At 39.4% G+C, this 26,993-nt stretch overlaps 1 protein-coding gene across 1 annotated transcript in view; it reads left to right on the top strand.

The window, feature by feature from the left end:
* The window catches only part of dph1 (diphthamide biosynthesis 1), an 89,122-nt gene extending 72,932 nt beyond the window's left edge, over positions 1–16,190 (top strand). Inside the window, exons 9-12 of the mRNA XM_084717935.1 lie at positions 1,062–1,162; positions 10,121–10,199; positions 14,929–15,057; positions 15,419–16,190. Of these exons, the coding sequence (XP_084574061.1) occupies positions 1,062–1,162; positions 10,121–10,199; positions 14,929–15,057; positions 15,419–15,499 (390 nt within the window). The 3' untranslated portion in view covers positions 15,500–16,190. The remainder of the gene's footprint in view (positions 1–1,061; positions 1,163–10,120; positions 10,200–14,928; positions 15,058–15,418) is intronic.
* Positions 16,191–26,993: the final 10,803 nt, after the last annotated feature.

Here is a 26,993-nt window from a genome sequence, read left to right as displayed (position 1 = left end):
ACTTCAAGCTTGTGCCCCTCAGGATGTTGTCTGTATTTTTAGCCAACAAGTAAAATGCAGTTGGAATTGGAATGGGTTTATCTTTGCGACCAAAGGAATGTAGAGACACAAGTTTGGTGACATTGGCATTGCCTCTTTGCCGATGATGTAGTTCTGTTGGCTCCGTCAGACTGTGGCTTGCAGAATTCATTGAAGTGGTTTACTGCTGAGTGTGAAGTGATTGCAAGAGTCAACACTTCCAAGTCTAAGGGTGTGATACTCTGCCTGAAAACACTGGATTCCTCCCTTTGGGTTGGGTCTGAATGGCTGCCCGATGTGAAGGAGTTCGAGTATCATAATGGCATTGTACTGGACATTCAGAAGGAGGGAGTCTGAAGCAGAAATGCTTGATCTGAATTCCTGCCCTCTCTCTGTACAGTTCTGAGCTCTGGGTAGACTGAGTTTCCTTTATTGTGTGTCTGGGCACATAGTGACAGTTTGAGGAGATTGATTGTAAGGAGGTTGGAGTAGCAACACTGATCTTTTGTTCTGAAATGAGCCACTTGAGGTGGTTTGGGCATCCAGTCCAGACGCTTCCCTGTGGAGGTGCTGTGGCCAGAGCCAACTGGAAGGAGACCCAGAGGAAGCCCCAAAATATGCTGGAGGGATTACACACCCCACCTGGCCAGAGAGTGCCAGGAGGAGCTGGAGGACATGCCTGAGGAGAAGAATCTGTCTGCTACCTTACTTAACTTGCTGTCACCACCCTGTAGACTTTGTTAAGCGGCAGAAAAAAAGATGGATGGATATATGAGGCTTCAGAGACTGAAAGCTGGATAAAACCGTCTTCCTGCTGAGATTGTTAACAGTAGAGCAAAAACTTTTGGACGACCTTAGATTGGAATGCTCCCAGGATTGTGCCTGTGTGGGTGGAAGTAATGGGCTGTGTGATTTGTAACTTATCATTTATAGTGGAGTTTCACAACCCTAGAGAGAACTGTTTGATATGTGATGTGTGGATTGCAAAACTTTCCATTGGTCCTTTTTTTTTTTATTTAAAATTTATTTATTTCTCTTCCTAGCACCTGGAATCAAGGCTTCAGTCATTGGGCAAGTCCTTCACTCGAGTGCTGCTGTCTGAGATTTTCCCCAGCAAACTGGATCTGATGTCAGATGTAGATGCGTGAGTATGCACATATACCAGAATCAGATTACATGTACATATATATATATACATATATTACACTATGTACTGTACTGTACTGTGTGTGTATATAAATATCTTGAGAGAATTTTTTCAAACTTGCCATAAATGTTTACTCAGACTCAAGGATGAACTCATTTGAATTTCGTGGTCAAGTGGACCTAACAAAACACATTTCTTCAATCTGACAAAATTTCACACAAATGCCTAATAGAATGACGAGGTGATGACATTTTATATCCTAAAGGTCAAAGATCCGCTTCACTCTGACATTATAATGTTCTTCAAAAACACTTGAATCTCTCTATCAGTCTTCTTCTGTAAAAATATTCCTTCAAAGTCTTAGTACAAACATTTTATGAGTCTCAATAGCAATGAATGTAAACTGGAACTTCACTGGTTTTGGCGGACACATACAACTGAAGGTGGTAATTTTAGTTTTATATTTTATTGTCAATTTACATACTTAAACTCATACCCGAAGTAGGACACATGCTAGTCATTGAATCAGAACTGCTTAGCCATGGATGATAAAGTAAAAACATATTCCCCTAGCCTTCAAGAAGCCAGTCCAAATTTTGTAAACTCAATTTTTCTCCAAAACATGAATGTAGAAAACAAATCAAGCACCTTATTAAGGTTCTGGTTGTAGCTGGCTTGAGGCTGATCCAGTCGCTTGCAAAGTAATTTTCCTCTATTCCCCCTGACGACACCTCCGACGCTTTTGAGCCACACCACAAATGCATGAATCATTGTGGGGCACAACTAAGATTCTCCCATATGCAGTGAAAAGATTGCTATTTTATATTTGTTACTGCAAAGAGTTAAAGAGCCTCTATCATGTATTTGGTGGTTTCTGCTTGTCCACAAGCCATGCCTTCCAGCAACGTTAAAAGTGGAGATAACTTTCATCGTCTTGCATGCATCACTAAAACAGTTCTTCCCTTGGCTCGTTGTTTTACTCATTTGCAAATTCTTAATTACCGCTGTGTCTCTTTGTCATTAGGAACGGGTAATTTATCTTACTCTCACATCATGGACCCCTGCAGACCTGTTATGATCAACAGAAAATAGTCACCTTAAAGTTGCATTCAACATTTGAAATGTATTCTGTAAGCATCGTTGCACACATAAATGGGGAGTCAGCATAATTTGAAAGTGCACACTGTAACAAGGAGCTGACAGACAGTACTCTAGAGTGTATAGCTTCATAAACAAAATTGGCATTCACATCTTGGTGAGATTCCATAGTTTGCCTGTGTAGCAAAAACAAGTTGTCCAGTTTAATGAACTTAAAAGAATTTCTTCAGCTTTGACACTCAGCTTTTATACCCAGAAAGAATGTTTCTGTTGCAGAATAATCTATTGAAGTGCTTATTTTTCAATGTGGTCTAATGCAATAAGGTCAGAGTATAACTGGAAAAATATATTAGTCTTGCCATTTTTCTTTTTTTTTTTAACCTTTTGGCTCCAAATTCTGCTTATTTTAATAAGTTATTGGTGAAGTGTGATCACAGTGGCAGCTGATGAAATATGACCTGGTGCTTAACAGCGATGTCCATCCTAGCAGCACTCCTTCCTGTCTTCAGAAAATAAACCCAAGCTTCTTCAATGAAATATCAAGTGCTCAGGTTTTCTCCGATTTATCTGACTTAAAACCGGGAGAACAGAGGTGAGGCTGGACAAGGGGTTAGTGAGACACTGATGTGCAACAGCTCCAATCGCATTCACACAGACTCACACACACACACACACATACACTCGCTCCTCACACTCCCTCAGATTGGCCTCTCACAGTGGAGTAATGAGAGGTGTGATATGTGAGGGAGGAGTGGGTGAGAGAGGGACAGAAGGTCTGAGAGAGATTGAGAGTGAGTTGGAGAGAGAGATAGAGAGAGATGCAGAGGTAGTTGAGGGGGCTGTGTTTGGAAAGCGAGCGATCATGGTAAAAGCCGGTTTTTTTTCTCTTTGTTTTTTTGGCTCTCCTCTTCAGACTGACGTATGAGTGCAACTCCAAAATTATGTAAGTCAGGCACGATTCATCCAACCAAAACAAACCCTCATTACAGACAAAAAGCTTTTCAACAAGGCAAAAACAAATGTTTGAATACAAAATTAAGACCTGCCTTATACATATACTGTATATCAGACAGGAATACGCTATATAATTTTATACTCAGTTGCCACTTTATTAGATACAAGTACCTAACTAACTTCCCTGTAATAAATCCTATATAGTGGGAGATGTTTTTAATACAAACTCTGGTTCCAAAAAAGTTGGGACACTGTGTGAAATATGAATAAAAACAGAATCCAGTGATTTGCAGGTCGTTTTTTACCTATATTCAATTGAGTGCAGGACAAAGACAAAATGATAAACAGTATTTTTGTAAATATACAGTTGTTTGATGCCTTCAATACGTTCCAAAACAGTTGGGACAGGGACATGTTTACCACAGTAATAAATCATATTTTCTTTTAACAGAACTTAACTAAGTGATAGGGAAGTGAGGACACTCATTTTTGAAGTTCTGAATATGAAATTCACAATGTGCCAGACATTTTCAATGGGAAACAGTTATAGATTGCAGGCAGGCCAATCTAGTACCTGAACTCTTACTACAAAGCCACATTGTTGTAACACAGGCAGCATGTGCACAAATCAGCAAGTACAAATTGAAAAGACGTTGTGTGGGTGGTAGTACATGTTGCTCTGAAACCTGTATGTTCCTTTCAGCAATAATTGGGCTCTCACAGATTTGCAAGTTACCCATGACACGAACGCTAACATACCCCCATACCGTCACAGAAGCTGTCTTTTGGACTTTGCGCTGGTAAAACTCTGGATGGTTCTTTTCTTCTTTAGCCTGAAGGACACTCAGTCCATGATTTCCCCCAAAAAAAATCTCACATGTGGACTCATGAGACCACAGAACACTTTTCCACTTTCCATCAGTCCATCTCAGATGAGTTCAGGTCCATAGAAGTCAGCAGCATTGCTGAATGTTGTTGATATATGGCTTTTGCTTTGCATGGTAGAGTCTTCACTTGCATGACACACCACATAACACACCACATGACACACCACAGCACCCACAATGTCAGCGTACCTGATCGACGGTTTCAATAAAATCACCTTCACGAAAACAGCATTGTTGTTGTAGATTGGACTGTAGACAATCATTTTTTCATTGTATTGTTGAAGACTTGGGCTGGATATCCTCCTCAGTATTAGTACTAGAAGTGCCTGAGTTTATGCACTGTTCCTAAAATAATATTAGTTTTCTAAATGTTACTTTGAGCGATTAAAAACATTTTGTTTTACAAACCAAAAACAGTAGTCTGAAATTGACGAAATTATTATTTGAATCTATTAGAATCTGAGCAACCATTTGGTGCCACCAGAACTTGATACTTTTTTATACTCGATGCTACAGACACATTTCAGTTGATACAGAAAAGGTAGTGAAGTTCAGTTTCCAGCAATATGGGAACCATTTCTTTTATTAATTTTAATGGTGCCTTTGTAAGTGTGAAAGAAAACTGTTGTTATTGTTCTTTAAATGACATTAAAACAGTAACAAAAAATGTTTAGTGATGTGGTGAAGTAGCATGGGATCATGGGAGCTGTTGTCTTCATTGTTAAACAACCACCATTGCCGATGAAAATGTATCTGACATGACTAAGACAGAAATCATGTTTAATGTATTCAACTCTTTTAAACTTTTGTGGCATATTTGTGGGATGCAGCTGATGCTAGCAGCTAGTAGGAAATGCACCACTACCTTGTATAAATTTCAGATTTCTCTGGGTTTGACCATTGATGGAAACATTTGGGATAATGTAAGTAACAACTCAACAAAATATACAACATAGGCCCACAGTTCCCATAATGAGCAAGCAATTGGCAACAGCAGTGAGGAAAAACTTCACTTTTAGCACACAGAAACCTTGAGCAGAAGCAAGCTCTGGGTGGGGAACCAGCTGCCTCGACCGGTTGGGATGAAAGAAGAAGAGAGAGCATGAGAGAAGAGAACATAAAGTAGCACAATGCAAGTTCCTTGTGGACGTGTAAAGTAATGGTAGTGGTAGAAATATAAGTTCTGCATGTAATAGTTTGTAAGAATACCAGCATCCTACATGAGGCTACAGTAGACATTAACAAACCCCTGGGTGTTGAAGCTGTGTTGAATCCGGCTGTGTTAAAGGAGGAAGGGGGGGATTGAGAGATAGACAGTGGGGTGGTGGAGGACACATTAGTGCTCAGCACTAGCCGACACAGCACACTGTACAGAGCCCACCCCCAGGCTTTCTCTGTCATTAGACACACACATACTCACTCATATAAAGAGAGAGACACCATTAGCATATGCTCTTAAGTGTGTAATTAGGCTGTCCCCAAGCAGGTTTTAAACTATTGTACAGATATCTGTACACCGCACACACTTATCTCAACTAGACCGCAAATGCCACCAAGCGCATTGCAGTCTTTTATCTCTCTGTTTGGATTTTAATTTTTGACTCCATTGAAGTGAAATTGTTTGTTTTAATTCAATTACGTCTTGCCGTTCAAGGTGAACACTTTTCATTTTCCTCCAGTGCTGAAAGGTTAATTGTTTCTGCTTTTTGCGGGTCAAGATTGTGAGTGTAATTGAAGCAAAGCGATGCAGGTGGAGGTCCTCCTAACAGTGTCAGGGTGTAATGGGCCACAGCAGGTAATGCAGCGAGGCCAGGGCTGGAGCTCACACTGCATAACTAAATGTCATGCGGTCTTACCTTTATATATGGCAGCACAGTCCCCAGCAGTCCTACATCGTGCTCCTCTGATCTTTGCATGTCTTTTTGTGTTGAGGGGTTCTACTTTCTACTAGAGCCTCATTTATGCCCCCTTTACATGCAACAATAGGTCCATTTCAAATGATGTAAATGTTACTGCCCACATACTTCCACGTGTCCTTTACTTCGGCATGGATGTTAAGCAATACATCCACTTGAAGAAGAGGCAAAACTGATGACACAACTGATGAGTTGGAAATGGTGGTGGTCTATGAAGCCAGTAAATACGCTGTGACATGTCCATAAGCTTTCAGAAAACATGTACAAATACCGGCAAAATCACTGCAGAGTACAAGCAGAAGGCTCCATCCATATCATATGTGTGTGTGCATTTAACATTTAGCATGAATGACAGCTAAGGCAGGACGTACACTGTATGGTTTGAGCCTGTTTTTGACCTGGTTTTTGAACCACATGGCTTTCGAGCCTGACCGTATTTCAGTGTCATCAGGTGTTGTTTGCTGTGCAGTATACAGGAGGGGAGTGAGGACTGATCAACTGTTGCCTAACCGCCATTGGATGTTTGGATGAATCCTTGGCATGTCAAATTTTTTGGTCAGCTGTTGTCCAGCTCTCGCACAGTTGAAACAGAGTCAAAAGTCAATTCCTAACATGTTTTTTCTCACTACATCTGCATGAAAAGAGCATGTAAATTTTCCATGGTGACACGATGGGTCATGTGGATGGAAAAGATGGACGTAAAACGTAGCAAGGTGAAAGGTGAGCGGTGAAGTTGTTGGTCAGTGAATAAAAGCTGTTAATTCTCAGGAACAAAGCAGAGCTCCTGTGTGTGTGTTATTTCCCCACTGCAAGGATAGCGTTCCTACAGCGATCAACTTAACCAACACTGAGGGAGTAGCCTAGTAGTATTTGCAGTTGATTGCAGTTGAGTTGAGCCATTTTACACAAGTTTTACCCAAATATCGCCATCGACTGTATACCTGGGTAGAATGTCACAAAGGTATGAAAAAATAGATACTGCCCAAGCCATTGCAACATTTCAGTAATCATACAATGTATTCCCAGTTTAAAGGAAGCAAAGCTTTAGACAAGGACTGAAGAGACAAGATTTCTATCCAACAAATATTCATACATTGTTTATTTCAGTTAATCTTTGTTTGGGAATACATTGTGAAGCTCGGCCTACATTTTCACCCTCTTCCCCTGCACCTCTTTTTTCCTCTTTCCTCTAGCTCTCCCTTTGTTTCACTGCACCGCATGATACGGGATATCTACTGTGCTGTCTCGATTGAAGGCCAGATAAGGGCTGGAAATACAATTTGTGCCTCATTCTGGGGGCAATACCTGGCATGGCACCATGCATTTTACAGAACTGCAGCATTCAGTCGGCCTCTGTGCTAATATTAGAAAAGTCCCTTCTGGCTCCATGTGCCAATCAGCTATCTGCTCCTTAGGAGGGATCCTCTCTGCCTTCCCTTTCATGCTTTCTGTCTTACTTTGCTCTCAGACCCTTCTCTCAGTGCAAGCCCCAAGGATTACGCGGAGGAGTCTCGGTCTGCTTATTAATCACCCTCCCTCTTTTAACCACTCCCAGCGTGCTTTTCTGCTCATTATACACACAGACTGATACATACAGCAGAAGTGCATACAGACGTCTGCTCACATACATGTGCAAACACAAATGCAAACTGTCAGATCCCCCTTCTGTTAGTAGTCCCTTCTTCCTGTGTGGGCTTATCTGGTCTCGATACATTTGCGATGTTAAAGGGCTTGGGTTATGAATAGCAGCTGACGGACTTAAAGGTCATATTTCAGACTCTGCATCTCCATCTCAAGTCACCAAACTTCGGTCTGAAGAGATTGGTACTTGCTTGTTGCAAATATCTCTGACTCAGGAAATTAGGAGGATGAATAAGAATTCATTCTTTGAGGGGAGACATTTAAAAAAAAAAAAAAAAAGTGTTATTTGAAAATGAGAAAATGCCATGCGTATGCCCAGAGGGGGTGGAATATTTCTGTGACAGAAAGCAGAGTGGGGCGAGAGTCAACGGTGCAATCAATTCTGCAGTAGAGAAAGTGTGTGAAAGTTGAAAATGAAGAATAGACAGATGGGGATTTTGACGCAGTAGCATAGACATTAAAGTATTCAAGCGTTTACGACAAAACTTTTTTTTCGGTAACACTCTATAATAACCATCATTAATAAATGGTGATAGTTAATTAAACTTCAGTTAATAGTTTTTTCACTGTCAGCAATGAAATGATAATTAATTATGTTGATTAATTATTACTAATGCTATAATCTATGTATTTTTTCATTAGTTTGGGTAATAAAAATGATTAGTTTATACATTTTATATTGTATCATAATTCATAAGAGACAATCACCAAATATATTTTGATTAAATTAGTAAACTTTAGTTTATTGTTGCACATATTATATTATATTATTAGATTTTATATACTATATGAAGTATTTCTAAATGATTACCAAAGACATCATTACAAAGAGAGATGGATCAGGTATTTGCTACATTTGTTAATGTCTTATTATTATTTGGTAAACCATTTATAAACATTGTTTTGATGGCAATCATAGAGTTGCAACAAATTATTATAGTACCTCTTACGGTACGATACGATATGATATGTGATACGCACGTGAACTAACAGAAGTAACATACTTATTTTAACCCAAAGAATGATTTTTAACCAAGTAGTTTTGTTGCCCAAACATAACCAGGTAAATTTGTACTTTAATTTTGAAAGTCTGCCTGGATGTTGCATATGTATTATTGTTAACTCGACTCCTGGACATGTAAAACTTATAAAGTTACAACTGATGTTTATAATATTTTTGTAAATGGTAAATAAATACTGTGTAGGGCATAGACATTATTTAGCTGGCCATTTTAAAACTGCAGCTGATGTTTTTAAAACTTTACAATTGCTTAATAAGTGGCTTACAAAGCATATATAACATTATTTGATTTTTTTCAAAAGTAAAATAGCTATTAACTAATGTTGAATTAACTATTATCAACTTAACATTTGTCAATGATGTTTATCATAAAGTGTTGCCAACTTTGTTTCCTTTCATGTGTGTCAAACTATGTGTCCTTACTTGCCTGTACTCAGTCTCAAACAGGTGTACTCTTACTGACATTTATCTAGATCTAACATTATCTCCGGGGCTTTCATATGCACTGCAGCTCAATTCGTATTTGTCAATATTTCTGACGGAGCTCCATCATTAGGATTAGGGACAAGGAAGGGTCCACTCCCTCAGTGGAGATGGAGCTGTGGATAGCATTGATCTGTGAAAGCTAACCCCCGTCGCCCCGGCCGCATCTTCTCTGTCTCCATTTTTCCCTATTGTTCATTTCTTCCCCTCCAGCTGTTTACATCCACGCCCTCCTCATCCCTCTTTCATGCATTTTCCAGAGTAAACACTTTTCTCCCCGCCAATCTTCCCCCTCTCCTCTCTCTCTTCTTCTCTTTTACTCTTCTTGCTTGTGCTTCTTCAGCCCCCTCTTCTCCCCCTGCCTCTGTTTCTTCATTGCTCTTTCTCCCTATCTCTGTATATCTGTGTCCTTCTCTCTCTCTTTTTTTCTCACCCCCCCCCTCCAACCACCCTCACCCCCTTCTCCACCACCCTGTCTGCCAGCTATGTAGGCTACCTCCGTGGAGACCAGGGCTGGTGCAGGTTTTTTTTTATTCACACTCACCTCACCTCTCCCTCTTTTTCTTTCACTGCATTTCTTCTCTTTTCACCTCTGTTCACTTTCTCTCTCCTTGTTTTTCTCTTTATGCCTCCTGCAACCAGTCAACACCTCCCCACCCCTCCCTTCCTCCACCACCTCCCTCCTTTTCACTTGCTGGCTGTGCATTCAGACGGTGTAGCGTGGCCGTCTTTAGTGCTGTTGCAAATCAGGACAGATCTCTCCAACAGATGCTGGAAATCAGGTGGAGGGAGGCTCCCTCCTGCACAGCCCTGTTGCATCACGTATCCACATGCAGCGTGCAGCCGCAGATGTGCCCTGCCTGTCTAATAGGATCTTGCTCTCTCGCCCTCTTTGACTGCTCCTGTTTTACACACATTTGCGCTCACTCATGGATGTACCTTTTTTTTCTTACAGGTGGATTCAGATCGCTTGTCCACGCCTTTCTATCGACTGGGGCACTGCCTTCTCCAAACCTCTGCTGTCCCCGTACGAGGTAAACATGCACCTTTTTATAGTCTCTCAGTAAGATCACAGCCCACTCACTCAGTTATCAGAGGAGGCTCATGCTTCGCACACACACGCACACACAGACCTTCAATTGAATGAAGGTCTGTGTGTGAATTTGTGTAGGACTCATCAAGGCCTGCTTGTGCCCCCCCCCCCCCCCCCCCCCCCATCCCTGCTCTAAAGCACATCAGCACACTCACACACACATAAAAAAAATCAGCAGAAGACCAGCCCCCCCTACTGGCCACAGGACTGCAGAGTCCCTCCCCACCCTCCTCCCTGTCTTGCAGCTGTCTTGTTTTTCTAAAGGGAGGGAGAGATAGATCGGACAGCAACCCATAAAGATCCATTTCAAAGCAAGTGTTTGTTTGTGTGCCGCTTGCAGCTGCTGCTGGAGCAACTTTGAGACAGCTTTGGCAGCTTTTGTGTGATTATGTGACTCTCGGCTGGTTTGCATTTGATGTCGACCATTAATTCATTCAGTGATTTCCCCTCAAAGATATGCTACTGATTTGAATCCCTATGAAATGGCTGTGAGGGGAATTGCTGTCTCGAATATCGGGTTGTGATTTGAAATGGTCGCTGTTTTTCTCCCTACTACCCATCTTAGTGTGCCACTTTGTGCTGCACATACACTTTAAGAATGAGGCCATTAAGAATAATGATAGCATTCACCTTAGAAGAGAAAGTGATGATTATTTTGAATTGTTTTTGACTGAGGTCTATAATGGGGCATGTGAAGTCTGAAATTCACCCCGCTGTAATGAGGAAAGCTGCAATCTGTTTTCTTAAGCCCTTTTTGTGTTGGAGCTGACTTTGCTCTCCCTGCCAGCTATTTGAGAACAATGTCTGTGCATTTAAATAATTTGCAACTGTGTCTATACGTGTGCTCGTGTGTGTGTTTGTGATAAGTCTTAATTCACCTCCATCTAATGCCTATGAGTGTTATATGTCTCAGTGCACCGTGCTGCTTTCACTGTGGCATTTACAATGAAGATGAAGGGGAACGAGATGGGAGGGTGGAGTGAGCAAGGAGAAGGGTGGCGGGTGGGGGGGCAGCAGCATTTATTTTCAGTGCGTCTCATGTTATATTTATAGTCAATAAGACACACTTGGCTCTCCTGTCAGAGCAGGGATTAGCAGGAGAAGCTAGCTTCCACAGAGAGAGGCAGTTGGTGAGAGAGGAGAGGAGGAGAGCAGCGGGAAAAAGCAAAAGAAATGAGAGGCGGGTGGAATAAGGGCAGAAAGGAGGAGGAAATGATGAAGATGCTACCACACGAAAGGGAAAGGAAAGACAAAGGAAAGACAAAAAAAAAGACAATGAAAGATTTATCCCAGTATACGGTTTGTTTGTTTCGGAGGAACCACTTTTGACTTGTATTATTATTCAGTTATACCAGAAAGACGCCTACATATATATCAGATATATTCTACATTATACATTTTGTTTACACATCAATTTGGGAGGTAACTAGAGTGTGACCAATATATCTGTCAACCAATATTATCAGCCCAATATTAGCCGATCACAATCTATATTAAAACCTGTATTAAAACTTATTTGTAACAGAACATAATGCATATTGTAAGCTTTATAGGCAGCTTTATGTCTATATTTGACCCCTTAATTCATGTTTAATATTATGTATATTTTGCTCTCTTTGTGTTTTTTATTTAGAATTATTAAAGCTGCTACAATGAGTTTTTAACTGATTTATGAAACTGTCTTAGTTTCATACTGATGTCTCTATATGGTCTACACAAGCAAACAAGATCATTAGATTGAATAAAACATTGACTATTTCTGAATCATTAATGCAACCGGATGGGATTCTTTGTTAAATCAGATGAGACAAGCCTGTGTTTGCATTTTCCCAGCTGAAGTTACAGTGAATGAGGCATGAGGAGATTTTTATATTGATAATTTTATTTTTGATGTTATATTTTGAAGTTATTACGGTGAGGAAACTACCGCTTTTGTCCACAGGGGCCTCCAAAATCAACACAACATGAAAGATTCTTGTTGTAGTTTTAGAAATACTGGTGAAAGTTTACTGTTTCAGTGCCCTGATGTCATTTTGGACAACAATGTTTATTGTTTAACTGAAAAATATCCTGCCTCCATTATGTGTTTGTCATAAGTGTTTACAACTTTTGAGGGCTCATTGCAAAAAATGTGTGTTTATGTGTAGATTGTATATTATATTTTGTTTAAACAATATTTTAGACGGAGCAAAAGATTGGCATGAATTGTCTTTGGCAATTGATGTTTGAATAAATTACGTATTTCTAATAAAAGATAACCTAAACTAACTTAGCCTAACTGCAAAACAAAAACGGTGCAGCAGTCATTAGCTTTCCTTCATATAAAATAAAATTAAAAAAATTAATAAACCCCATATTATCATGGTAGACGTCATCACCATCCAGCACAGTATCGAGACATTTCTTGTGTCATTGCAATTAGAGCTGTAATGATTACAGATAAGCTGTCAACTATAGAATTAATGGCTTAAATATATTGATAATCGATTCATCGTTTTGAGTCTTTTTTTTTTTTCAAATTTTTTTGTGAATATTTTCTCTATGACGGTAAACTGAATATCAAGACATTTGAGAACTCCATCATGGGCTTTGGGAAACATTGTTTAACATTTTTCAGCACTTCATGCACTGAACAACTAATTGATTAATCAAGAAAACTATCAACAAAGTAATCAATGATGAAACTAATCATGAGTTGCAGCCACAATTATGACAATAATAATTAATGTGATATTCAATATATTGTTCAGTCCCTAACATCAGTACATAATGTGCAGTATGGTACCTGTGTTATACTTGTAAAACATGCAGAAATAGAAAAGAAAATCTGTACTGCTGCTGCGTTTATCCTTTATTGTTTCTTGATCACATGAAGGTGTAAAAATCCTTCTTAAAGGAAGTGTTGTTTTCCTGTTTCTATTTAAAGATGCAGCCAGTGTGTAAGAGAACATTACCTTGTCAGTACTGGTACACACAATACTAGCAAAATAAACCACACACAGGCTGTGTAACAGTGATGGATTATGTCCCAGCAGAGGAGAGATTTCATCACTCCCAAGCTGCATTTTCCATGTTTCCTTTGAACCAAATTCTCTAACACATCAAATGGACACATTTTTGGAGTTTTATGATTTTAACATGACTTGTTTTCTCAGCATATTTCTGAATGATCCCGAATTGTATGATGCTGAAGTTAGGCCTTGGTGTCTAATTAGTTTGAAAGATGAATGAGTCCTCGGATAAATTAATGAACAAACAATCAAACGATTTGTTCTTTCATTCAGCAGCATGCTTGTTTATTCATCTGTTCAGTCATTCAGCTGCTCTTTCTGTCATTCAGAATCAATATTCACAGACGTTTCTCTTCCATATGGAGCAGCCTGCACTTATGTCACAGCACTGTCATGCCAGTGATGTTGCTCTCCTCTAACAGCTGGTGTGTCACGCAGTGCAGCTGCATAGGGATAACATGACAACTCTGCCTGTTATCCAAGCTTAATATTATGACACCTGTCTCGTCTGTTGTGTCTTCTCATCACTCCGTCGTTTCCTGCAGCTGGTTTGCCCAAAAACTGCAGATTCAGTCATAGATAACAAGGAGAGAAAACAGCAGAATTGTGCGAAAGTCCCATGTACCATAACACCACACACACGTGGGCTGATGTCGAGTGTTTTCACAGCACATCATCAATCAGGAGGTAAACAATGCAGCAGAACTCTCAACTGTTTCTGATTATTGTGGCTCAAACTGATCAGTTTTGGTCAAGCAAATATAAGCTTGTAAGAATAACAAACAAGTTTCACATTAATTTACTTCTTTAATAAACTAGTTGAAGAATGATGTTTAATTGTTTATATGTTTATGACAGTTAAGCATTTTAATGCAATAAGTTGTACTGGTAGACTGTCAGACTCGAAGACGTAAGACAGGGGTTACAAGGGCAAATTGATACTCATCAAGGCCTGCTTGTGCCTCTCTCACCCATCCACACACCATCCGGCTGTAAGCTTCCTGTAAAGTCTTTTAAGGTCTTGAGCAGTGTATGGTCTTGGTGAACAAACAGGGTAGTTGCTATGTCAGATCATCATTCCAAGGCAAAGAACTCATACTGATCTTCACCACCTATTAACCTTAGTTTCTCAAAAGTAGGACTTGATAAATACTCTATGTTGGGGACTTACCTGTATGCCAATAACTATAGATAGTACAAAAAAAAAACATTGCAGTGATCCTTAAAATGTGCTTATCAAACACTTGTGACAAAAGGATATGTGATGCAGTCAGGATATTTTACAGTTTACCAGTAAACTTTATTGTCTTTTTATTGTCCTACATACATATAATAATATCGGTCAACAGATAAATCTGTTGAAATATCAAAGCCTTTCCTGCTGACCAAGTCCTCCTCTGAGCGTTTTTAGCAGCTTCCGCACGTTTTGCTGAAATTTTCCGTGGTCTAGACATCCTAAAGTTGGTTTAAATTGTATATTCAGCATGTAATTCGTTCTGTTACATCCCAGTAACTCCAACATGGCTGCACATGTGGGTTACTGACAAAAACATGATGTAGGTGCAAAGACTCTACTGCACTTTCCAGCTGTCGAGCCTCTTGTTCTTTTCTGGTTTTTTTTACATTATTTGTGATCATCTGTCTCACTCTCTCTTTCAGGCTGCTGTGGCTTTACAGGAGGTCAGCTGGGAGGAAGTCTACCCCATGGACTTCTACTCCAATAAGAGCCTGGGGCCGTGGGCGCCCAACCACCCTGACAACCAACCTGTGCGGCCCACTCGCAGACAGGTGAGCAGAGGGTGGGAGGTAGAAGAATGAATGACAGAGGGAATAAAGAGGACAGAGGAGAGGGGAGGGGCAAGAAGAGTAACTGGTGCTGTGGTGCTGTGGAGCAAGGACTTTTATCAGTATGTCACCACACTGACACCCAGTGGCACAATGACAACAAGACATGTATGTGGACGTCTCTCTACTAAAAGGTGTGGTTGTGACCTTGACCTTGATGTGCATCATGAATTTTCCCATTTATTTAATTAAAAAGACAAAGATATGCAGCCAACTGCAACAGTAGCTATACTGGCCAATATCTGTCTGAGGTAGGTGCTGTGACCAGTTCGAGTGTTAATGCTAAACCACTGTCTGCCTGCAGAAACAAGGCTTGGAGCCAGCCCGTCCTACAGGGCAGTGTGAGCAGAAGCAGTGCACCCCCTGCGGCTGTCAGGGGGAATGACGCATCGTGACCGGCAGTGCTGTCTCTGACTGGTCTCGTGCCTGCCGGTGCCTCTCTGCCTCTGCGAACGACTGGAGGGAGGTCAGAGAAGAGGAAGGAGAGCAGACAGAGCTCAGTCTCTCCTCGAATGGACTACCAGCCATAAATAATCCCTCATTTACCAGCACGGCAGATAAAATCAAATTCATTACTCTTATTCACGTCCTCTGTGTGTGATCGGAGCTCAAAATACATGCAAGAGGATAGCTTGTGTGTTTGAGCTCGTGTGTCAAATTCCCCCTCTGGGTTCTTCTTGCACTGGGGGAAATGTGGGGGCCTTTCTGTAACGAAGACACGGCTTTTGTGATCATCAGAGAGAAAAGGAACGACGCGACCTTGAGCACGCTGTATGGAATTAAAGTGTCAATTGTCACTGTTAATGTGGGTGGCTTTATAGTCAAGTGCAATCCACTCATCCTTCACTGTTTGTTGTCAAGTCACTTCAAACGAGTTTCCCTTCATGCTGTGTCTCAAAGACAGCCGCAGACACATTGTATGAAGCACTTTATTTGATGTACAGTATGTGACTTTTCACAAGACTCCTCTGCCGAAATGTGCAGAATAAAAATGTGATGCATCATGACATAACCTCCTTCCTCTGTCTCTCTTTTCTGTTCACAATCTGGAGCAATAAATCAAAGATGGAACCCTGCTTCTTTATGAGTGTTTGTGATAAACGCAGCGCCATGCTGAGGCTGTTTTTTAAGGCTGAAGGGTATGAGTTTCTAGATGCGTGCAGCGCTAGTCACGACTGCTCTCCATCCTCATTATTTATTGATGGAGGAGTCTGTCAATAAATAAATAAATAAATAAATAAACACTGTATTGCTGCTCGGCTGCCACAGCAGCAGCTGATTGACAGCAGCACTCCATGGCTTCAGCTGATCCCGGGAACTTGTGAACCCTCCCCAGGTTGCAGCACATCGTCTCAGGTGGCTCTGATCTTCTATGAGTTTTTTTTATTTGCCTACAGCTACTAGATCCCGCCTCTTCTTTCCACCATCGTATCTCCCTGGCAACAGAGGCCAGTGTGATGCAGCTTGTCCCGCCAGATGTCCGTCTCTCTCATGATGTCTCACATGTCCCACTAGTGGCTGTTATTTTGAAGAGCTCTGTACTCACTACATTACAAGTGTGTGAAGCGCGGCGGTCAAGAATAAATTATTGGGCAGTGGAGCTCGCTCTCAGCGGATGTTTGATTTATTTTTTAGTACACTCCATTGGGGGAAAGAAGGAAGAAGTTTGATAAATCCTCTTTTCCTTCCATCTAAAGTGTGCAGTTTTTAATCTCACAGCCTAAAGATTTGTTTTCCCTTAAATATTAATTACTCACAGCATCAGGAAAAGAGGATGTCTTTCAAAAAGTGTCCTCGCTGGCAAGACATTCTGTTTGTATGAGAATGTAAACCATTTTAGATGGAACTAATGGGTATTTAAATACCATAATTAAATCCAAATAGGACACTTGTTGCATTGCCAACGATATTAGAGAACAATTGTAGCAATCTGGGTACTTTGAGCTAATGATATACTCTTGTCAGCCTGTCTGAAAATGTGTAAAATTGAATTTAATTCATCACCGTAGATCATTTTAATCATTTAAAGTAATGGAGGTTAGATGCATGAATATATTAAGTTTTTGTGTGTAAATATCTGAACCATTTTTTATAATACATATTCTCACTCATTCTAATTGCTTGTTGTGTATTAGGATCACCACTGATTGTCACCATGGCAACATGTACTGATTCATTGACCCAAGTTGAAAATTCACAATATAATAAGCAAATGTTTACTCTTCCATTATACACAGTACATGGTACAGTTATGGGGCTGCACAATTAATCAAAATATTATCCATATAACAGAAGCTGCAAGTTTTTGCTAAAAGAAAAAAGTGGGACAAAACAGCATCATAATGAAAACATGATATGCTGCAGAGATGCTTTGTCCTACAAATCTTATTCTCCAGATGCAGGAAAACATTTTAATTTGGTGCAGAGCCCAACAAATGTCACATCAGCATGATTTTGATACTTTTTTCAGTGAAAATAAAACCAGCAAAACATGGAAAAAAAGGACTTATTTGAAGATCTATACTTCAAAGTCAAAGAATACTTCTGTAATGTTGCAGGCTTCTCTTCTCTTCTTCTCTGCTTCTTTAAACTTCTTTTTCAATATTTAGATATTAGAGCTGCACAACTGTGTTATTATTTGTATCTGTATCTGTTCAAGTTATCTGTCTGTTTCTGTATTCGGATAGAAAGAAGTCCAAGAGTGTGTGGTTTATAGAAGTCAGATTGATTCAAGCAAATGCTTATCTAACCTAATATTCATCAGCAATAAAACTGTTGCACATACAGAGCATCATAATCATTTAATATTGGCATATAATCAATTATGAAATACATTTCCACATCCTCATACTGTCTTTTCATGTAGCTCTTCCTCTATTTATTTCTACCAAAACTAAGTTTTATGAACTGTCTGAAGCCTGTCTGAAAATACAGAAAAATCAGACTTCCAAAAATAAACATGTCTCAGTTGAAGGGAATAATCTTGGTGCATTATATCAGTGGTTGATTAAAGTAGATGTGACCTTCTTTTAAGGCTGCTGAGGTAATCATGGAGCTGAGTTTTTCTGAATAATAATGAGCAATATTTTGATAGAAGATATATATTTTTCCCTTGCATTGTTTGTGCTTTCCTGAATAATGTATTCAGTTTCAAGTGCATCCCTGTTAAGTCTGGTTATATACTTTTTTTGTATTTGTTTTTCAGTGCACAGTCTTGTGCTGATGTAGTCAAATTTGGCTCTCATTTAGCTTTACCTTCTTATCAACATGCTGCAGTGTTTGTTTTTCTTTTAATAATGAACAATTAAGTCATTTACAGAAACTTAGTTTAAGTCAAGTTGCATCAGTTTTTATTTATATAGCCCAGAAATTACAAATCACAATTCTTGGGGAGCTTTAGAGTTTGTACAGCGTACGGCGCCCTCTGTATCTGTACCATCTGTAATCCTTTGGGTAGAACATAAAGTATGGCTTGAAGAGGAAAAAACTGTCTATATATCCCTGCCTGTGTAAAATAGAGAAAAAAAAAGGTGCAGTTGCACTGAACCTCCCAAACTTAATAAAAGTGGATTTCTTAGAAGTTGGAACTATTTCAGAACATATTGTGGTGACTTAACGTGGCTCATGGAAGCAAACTAATATGTGAGTTAGACTGGAAAGTTAATGAGGCTCTGATCCACAGATCTGCTTTAACTCTGCCAGTCGCAGACAGACGGCTGTGTGAGCAAAGTAAACCCCAGTCAGTCTGGCCTGTTCTCTTAGCGTTGGTGCTGACAGCTGACTTTCCACAAGGTGGCACTGTCTGCATAGCTTATTCTGCAGTCCTGCTGTAAGACATTCAAGTCACACACTTTTCACAGTGGAGAGGCAGTGCATACAGGGCATGGCAGCACGCGAGCGAGCAGTGCCTGGCAGAGTGCAAGTACCAGGTGTGAGCGGTTCTTTCCAGATGTGGCCAGAATATTTTCATCCTCCCCGGCGTCCCGTCTCTTCCCTTCTCCCGTCTGCACCCTCCCTGCTCTGGACGTGTTTGCCATCAGCACCCAGTTTTACTGTCCAGAGGGCACAGAGGATTTGTGACCTGTTTATTATGAGCATTGTGACTCTGCAGAGGCCGCATGTTTGAGCCTAACACAACAGGTGCTTGGGTCACGTACTGCTCACAGTGATATCGATACACCCTGACTGCATGGTCAGCTGGTTGCCATTGGTGCCCAGCACTTGTTTGCAGCAGTAAGCGGTGGTATGACTCAAAAGCCATCGGCAAATGCACCATCAACAACCACACGTCCAGACAAGTTGATGGAAATAAGTCATTTTCAGTAAATATGACCTGTTTGTCTGGGTTAATGTTTTTCTGTGGCTTTGTCTGCTACCTGCGAGCAGATAAAGCATGTCAGCAGCCGTGATGTATTTAGTTGTTTATTCCTCTGACCAGGGAAAGGCTGAGTCACAGCAGTCCCTCGCCATCCTCACCTCTCTTTACATTTACCCTCTTGCTAAGTAAACACATTATCACAAGCTTTTATCAGCAGAGCCTAGCGTTCACTCGCTTCTCACATGTTTCTTCTTTATTATTATTATTACTGGGCTTTTTGGTCCAAAACGGAAATCAGGCATGGGTGGAAAAGAGAGAGAAGTTTTGAAATATCTTTTTATGACTCATGGCACTACAACAAAAATAAACAGAAGAGGAGGAGATATGTTTTGCAAGTTTGTTTTTGCATTTTTTTATTTTTTAGCATCAGTGTTGCTTTGAGACTTGAGGAAGCCACATGTGAGACGGGGAGGGAGTGGCAGTAGAGGACATGTATATAAGACCCAAAGTTGAGAGAACAGAAGTCTGTATTTATCTGTTTTTCATTCAGAAGCTCCCCTGGATCGCATTAGAACTTAACAGAAACAACAAGAAACAAACGACTGATTTGGTTAAGCTCGCTTTTATTTACATCTGTCAAGACGCCGTAGGTGGGTGAGAAACTGTTTAGGGAGAAGTATGAAGGGAAGAGAAATCAATGCTCAGCTGCGGAGGAATGCTGTTTTAAAGATTTCTTTGAGGGTGCTACGGAGAGAATAATGGATGTCTGATGTGACAGAGCACGTGCAATTTCAATTTCAGAAGAAGGGCCCAGGGAGAATAACTGCATGCTGTCAGTGTACAAGCTGTTGCTGCATGATTTGGATATTTCAGTGAAAATGTTCTGCACACAGATGAACTCAAAGCTGAAGTTAAGCTTTGTGTTTGTACATATTTTACCACGTGTGTGACCCTGACAGTAGAATGTTCCTGAGTAAACTGGACATGCAGGTGTCACTGATCATTCATATTGTGCACTGTTTGCACATTTTGCTACTAAACATCAAATCTGCAATAAAGGGAAGCCCATTTCAACCAAAAAAGATCTGGTAGTCATTATAATGCCAAACTCTCTCAAAATAATAACTTATCTATCTCAATATTTTGATATATTAAGTCAGGAGGAGTATAGTTGAGACTTGCTCTAGTTTAAAAGTGCCCTGTGATAACTTTCTATGATTTGGACATATACAAATGACACCAAACCCAATTGAATAGATACTATCTCAGTATTTTGACATACAGAGTCCTTACTTTGAGATGGTAAGTCCTAAGTTCGCAAACTGTGGCTGGTGGTACTTGAGCTCCCTCTAATGGTACACTGAGGAATCTGCTAAAATGTTAAAAATAAAATAAATTAGTTAAAAATAATTTAAAGTAACTTAAAATAAGTTTAGTCTCTTCTGTGATTTTTTTTCAACATTAGCCCCTTGTGTGCTCACATTCAGGTATGTAGTCCACGCATACATCATTCATGATTACTTATGAGCTAAACTGTGATGGCAACAAGTCACTGCCTTACAGTGAAGACAGTGTGAATATGGCTGAAAACAGTCAACTATGAATAATCTTATTAAGAATAAACCTGCTTTGTTTGTGAAAGTAGCTGAATAGAGTTGACATCAGTCATAATGATGGTGGTGCTTGAAGAGCATGATATTTTCTGAGGTATTGTTGAGATAATAAGTCATTATTGTGAGATATTAGCTCTGTTTTGAGATACTAAGTCCCCATTTTGAGATCCATCCATTTTCTGTAACCACTTATTCCGTAAGGGTCGCGGGCTGCTGGAGCCTATCCCAGCTGACACTGGGCAAAAGGCGGGGTACACCCTGGACAAGTCGCCAGTTCATCGCAGGGCTGACACATAGACAGACAACCACTCACACTCACATTCACACCTACGGGCAATTTAGAGTTACCAATTAACCTAGCATGCATGTGTTTGGACTGTGGGAGGAAGCCGGAGAACCCGGAGAGAACCCACGCAGACATTGGGAGAACATACAAACTCCGCACAGAAAGGCCCTGCACCAGCAAGCCGGGGGATCGAACTCAGGACCTTCTTGCTGTGAGGCGGCAGTGCTAACCACGCCATTTTGAGATAGTTTATCGATATAATGACTTATAGGATTTAAATTTTTTTAAAATCACAATGGCATAAATGGGCTTCCATAGTAATACAGACCAATACACAAACAGCAAAACAAGGCAACACATCCCTGAAGAGAAGGATTACACCTGTTAACTTTGTCTAAACAGCCTGTTGTGTTCATGTTTACAGCTAGTCTAATTCTTCAATTTAGTTTGGTTGAGTAGAATCCTATAATGGTGGAAATTAGCAGCGATGTATTAACAGCCCCTTGATCTGCATCCCTGTGGAAATCTGAACAATAAATGATTATGTCTAGAGGCTGCTCACTCTCTCTCTCTCTCTCTGTGAGTGTGTGTGTGTGTGTGTGTGGGAGAGAAGAAGCCTGGGCGGCCAAGCAGCAATGTGAAGGAAGGTTGCTAGAAGGTTGAATAAGAGTCTTTAGTGGGAAAAAAAATAAGTGGTGTAAAGAGATGACTAATTCTGCGTGGGAGGTCAGCCTGTCCCTGATCATCCGGCCAAGAGCCACCCCAGCACAGGGCTGCCACAAAGTCACCTTCTTCCTCAACCCACTGTGTCCTGCCATGGATTGTCAGCGTTTTCCTATCACGATATAATCTGCCAATTCTTATTCATTAATTTAGTCTTTTCATACTCAGTGTAGTGGGGAGGGGCTAAGTGGAACACCTGTAAACTCGAAGTGTTATTGATTTTCATTTGCTGCTTTACTTGAAGGTTTTTGTGTGTTTTGAAAGTGAGGTGAGGGCCATTCAAACCCATTAAAGAAGAGGACTTAAAACATCAAATGACAAGTATTCAGAACTTTAATTCACTTCAAACTCTCAATTAAAAGTTTCTGAATAACTACTTTTCTTTCCTGAATTCTTCAGATTCTTCATTTGGTTTACACTCTCCAATAATAACTAGCAGTGAACAGGATATAAATCTCAACTAACAAGTGTCACATGAAACTTCTCCAGCAGATTACGGACATTAGAGCCTTTTTTTTTTTTTTCTTTTTTCTTTTTGTATTATAAGTTTTCTGAGTTTTATGCTTAGATTTGCAAATGATGCATTATTTATTTTCATATGCACTAATTTGAATACATTTCCAGAACAGAAATCTATGCATTGGATAAAGCTTGGTTCAAAATTATTGTTTCATTTTGTTGATATTTTGAAGTCAAAGGGTTTTTACAGAGGGGAGTTTGGATATCTGTTTTTTACCACTAAATAGATACATCAGAAAATGCTGCCATTAGCCATAAAATTTTGCCACATTTTTAGGAATAAAATGTTATATAAATCAATCTATGAATGATGTATGAACAAGCCCCTCAGAGTATAGACAGGAATAAAACTGGAAACTTAAATGTATGTAAGTGCTACTGAAGTGGAGATTCGTGGCTCAGAGTATGAGAAAAAAAAACTAATTTTAAGAAATATACCCTGAGGGGAAATCTACAAATGCAGTAATGTAGCAAAAACCAGCAGGAGCAGCCTTACTCTGTGTAATTACTGGAATTTCTTCATTATTCAGTCAGTTCATTCCACTGTCACATACCTGTTGAACTTCACCTGTGGTCTAGTCCTTTCTTAAAACTCCAAAACCAAGTGAAAATCAGCCTTTACATACAGAAAAGGACAGTATAGTAGATTCAGACAGACCATATCATTCTAATGTACCAGTATCTGATGATTAGTTCCCAGATATCTATGAATATGCATGTTGACCCTCTCTAAATGATTACATTTAATAATGTTGATTTAGTCTAATTTCCAGTTGGGAGCAACAGCCTCTGACTCATTGTTTAAAAAGCTGGAATAACTGTGCAGCTGTTAGAAATGAGATATGAGTCATCTGAGAGTGATGGACTCGCAGCTCTCCACAAAACACTGCATCTCAGTTTGTTGCCTTACCATCTAGTGAAGCTGTGTTAGCTAATAATACGACATATGGATGTGAATATTAATGTAGATGTGCTTTGAACATGATGATTTTATTTTTTTCTTGACTTCAGTGGTCCACCTTATGTCATTCATGAACTCATGATGGTTTAACATTAAAACTATTACTCTAATAATAATAAATAGTTATTGGTTTTGTGACTGATTTCCACCTAATTTAGAAAACAGTGGTCAGTATACAGATCCATACATAATAAGAGACCAGTTGTTACTGGTCTGTAATGTTTTTTACTGGTTACCTAACAGTAAAGTTGGAAGAAGCACTTAATTTCATTTATTGTAGTATTACTCATCATTTTAGATATTAATTATTCTGTTTTCTTGCTTTGTAACCATGGTAACTACTCAAGGTTTTGTATACTTCTTTTGTATAATTCTAAAAAGGTCACCAGTGAGTTAATTTTTCATGAACACTTGACATCTGAATATACAATAAAACATTTACTAACAGATATTATATCTGTTAAACATTTCATAGAGCAGTTGTTTTTATGACAGTTGTTTATCCCCTGCTCAACAACAGATACTGTTTCAAAATGTATTCATAAGCAGAGCTTTTGACTTATAAATAAAACAATGTCATTGCAATTGATGTACTAATTTTTCATAAATTATTATGGTAAATCAAAGATAATAATGGATCATCCTTAATGCATGAGTAGTTTTATATAAGGTCATCATGAGCCTGTTGTTTACTATTCGTTAACAAATCTTTTTAAATGTGTTACCAAAGAATTTGACATGGCAGTGCTGTAACAGGTGTGAGAAACACAATGAAAACACTTTTTTGACACAACACTGAACTGTCCCAGTGGTGGTGAATGTAAGCGTTTATGCACTTCTTTTTTTCTCTGCAGTTTCGGGTTGAGAAGAGGAGAGAGACCTCCCAACGTCAGGATTTTCTCTCTCTCTTATTCTGATGAAGTCGAATAGGCACCAACAACTGAATACACATTGTTAAAGGGAATCCCAAGTGTTACTGGACAAGGTTGTGTCACTTTTTGCAAAACAACCTTTTGCACATAAAAGATAAAGGAGCAAGGTAACTAGGTAACATGTATTGTGGCTCAAATGCCATTTAACTTAGATGTGGACTGTGGACCTCCTTATCTTTACAGAATAATACGTCTTGGTACATTACATCCTCGGGCTAAAAATATTTGTATCCTTGAGACTACCGCACAATAAGTGGAGCACTTAACATTGTGAACATTTTCTATGTACCTGGCTACTTGAGAATAATTCATCAAAGTACAAAATTATGATTTATTGAGTCTCGTGTCATTCATTTGCTTCATGTCTCCACTTGTTTTGGAATTGAATGTACAGGTTGAAAATTTCAACAATTTTATGGGCTTTGCTGCAAATTACTTCTTCATTGTATCTCTATAATTTTAATCAGCGTTTACCTCTTGTGTTGCCAAAGACTAATGAAAAGTAGCACTGCGCTGGTTAAGTGATAAGTTGTCAACTGTTAAATTAATTGGCTGTTATTTTGATAATCAATGAATCGGTTTGAGTAAAAAAGAAAAAAAAATCTGATTTCAGCTTCTTAAAAGTGAATATTTGCTGGGTTCTTAACTCCTATCTGACGGTAAACAGAATATGTTTGGGTTGTGGGGAATACAAGATATTTGAGGACGTCATATTACATATTGACATTTTATCAACCAAACAACTAATCAATTATAAAAAAAAAAAAAATAAAAAATAGAAAATACAGACAGATTAATCTACAATGGAAATTATTCATTGCAGCCCTACTGAAAACACAAATGTTAACCAGCAGTGGTATCAATTCCATCATCTGAGTCTTGGTCTCTGAACAGTAATGTGCTGCTGGAAAGGAGTTCAGTATGTAGAGGCTTATTGTGCAGAGACAACAGTAATTCATCTAAAAAGGATCTTCACTTGATGGATGAGGTTCTACTATGTCTTGTGATCATTTTAATATAATTCTTATACCAGTACGTCTATGTCGGCCAGGCAGCTGAAGTGTCCTTGGCTGCTGCTGTGTTGCTGACCCTCAGCTTTCACTTCATTGTTTAAAGTGCAATATACAACATTCAGCCTCACTAGCGCAAACAAGTATTTGCTGTGTAAAGATATAGTGGAGAAATGACGTACTGAGCAGAGAATGAGTCACACTTCCGCTTTGTGTGTCATATTTAATAGCTTGTGCATGTTAGTGCAAGTCTGACGCTCTCTGTCCTCCCTGCACCCGTTTTCAACATGGTGGCCTGGTGAGTAAGGTTCTCATATTACAGCTAAAGGGTGCGCTAAAAAAAAATTCTGAAAACATTTTAGTTGAGAAATATGCAATACTGTAACAGAATGTTGATCCTTATTTGATGAACGCAGCCTAGTGTGACAGTTTAATCTGAGTTTTGGCAGATTCTGTTGGAAACTGGACACAAAATGGCGTCCGCTTGTCTACAATCTTCCTCATATTATAGATAAACAGTGCACTGAGATACATTTCTGAAAACATTAAGTGAAAATAGGTAGTGTAGAAAGAGAATCTTGATCTACTGCTTGTTTGGATAGTTTGTTCTGAGTTATGTGAGCTTCCACCTCATCGCAATCCTTCTCATATTACAGCTAAATGGTGCATTAAATATGTTTCTGAAAACATTTTGGGCGAGGAATAGGCAATGCAGTAACATAATCTTGATCCATATTTTATCAGCACTGTCTACTTTGACAGTTTAATTTGCAAGCAGTGTGTTTTCTGATGCTTTCTTTATTTTCCCAACTTTATTGAGTAAACAAAGCGTGCCATTGTCCCTTTGTAAGTTCCATCCCCTGCTCTGTGCTCCAATGACAGTTAAGCAAGCTTGGTACCTCGGAGAACTATCCCCTTTCTTGTTTATTGTACTTTAATATGTTAGTGCTGAGCTCATCTATGTTGAAAAAAGAGCAAAATTTTGGACAGTTGATAGTTGGAGCATAGAGAAACAAGGGGCGGGACTTAGGAAGGGTTAGTTGCTTTGGTTTGAGATGCTGGTGGTCTACTACAACCTCTAGTGACAGTGAAAGTTGCATACAGCACCTTTAAAAAGCAGTTCAAATCATGATTACTGACAAAGATGCAAAGTCTCATGTGCTTGTGATTGATAAATTTATTGATAGGAAATTATACAATACATAGGTGCAATTCAAACATGGTTAAAATCAGCAACTTTAGCTAGAAAATAAAGCTGAATAATCTAACATATTGCTATAAAAACTGATAAGGATTACATATCAGGCTTCGCTGCAGTTTCAGGATGTTCCCTGAGCTCTTTTTCCTGGCAGGAGTGGATCAGTTTTCATCAGGACTGTACAGGTACCCTCTGCCTGACACTGCTGCTCTGATAAACCTTCTAGACCACTTTCATCTACATGTCACGGAGTCTTCCCTCCTCCAGGATCCTGTAATATTCCTAATGTACAGCAGAAATGTTAAGTCTCTTTTAATAA

The sequence above is a fragment of the Lutjanus erythropterus genome, chromosome 4 (assembly GCF_056507025.1).
Source record: "Lutjanus erythropterus isolate fLutEry1 chromosome 4, fLutEry1.hap2, whole genome shotgun sequence".
In the NCBI taxonomy this organism is placed as follows: domain Eukaryota; kingdom Metazoa; phylum Chordata; class Actinopteri; order Lutjaniformes; family Lutjanidae; genus Lutjanus; species Lutjanus erythropterus.
The sequence above is the reverse complement of the archived record's forward strand: the minus strand, read 5'-3'. Positions and strand labels throughout refer to the sequence as shown.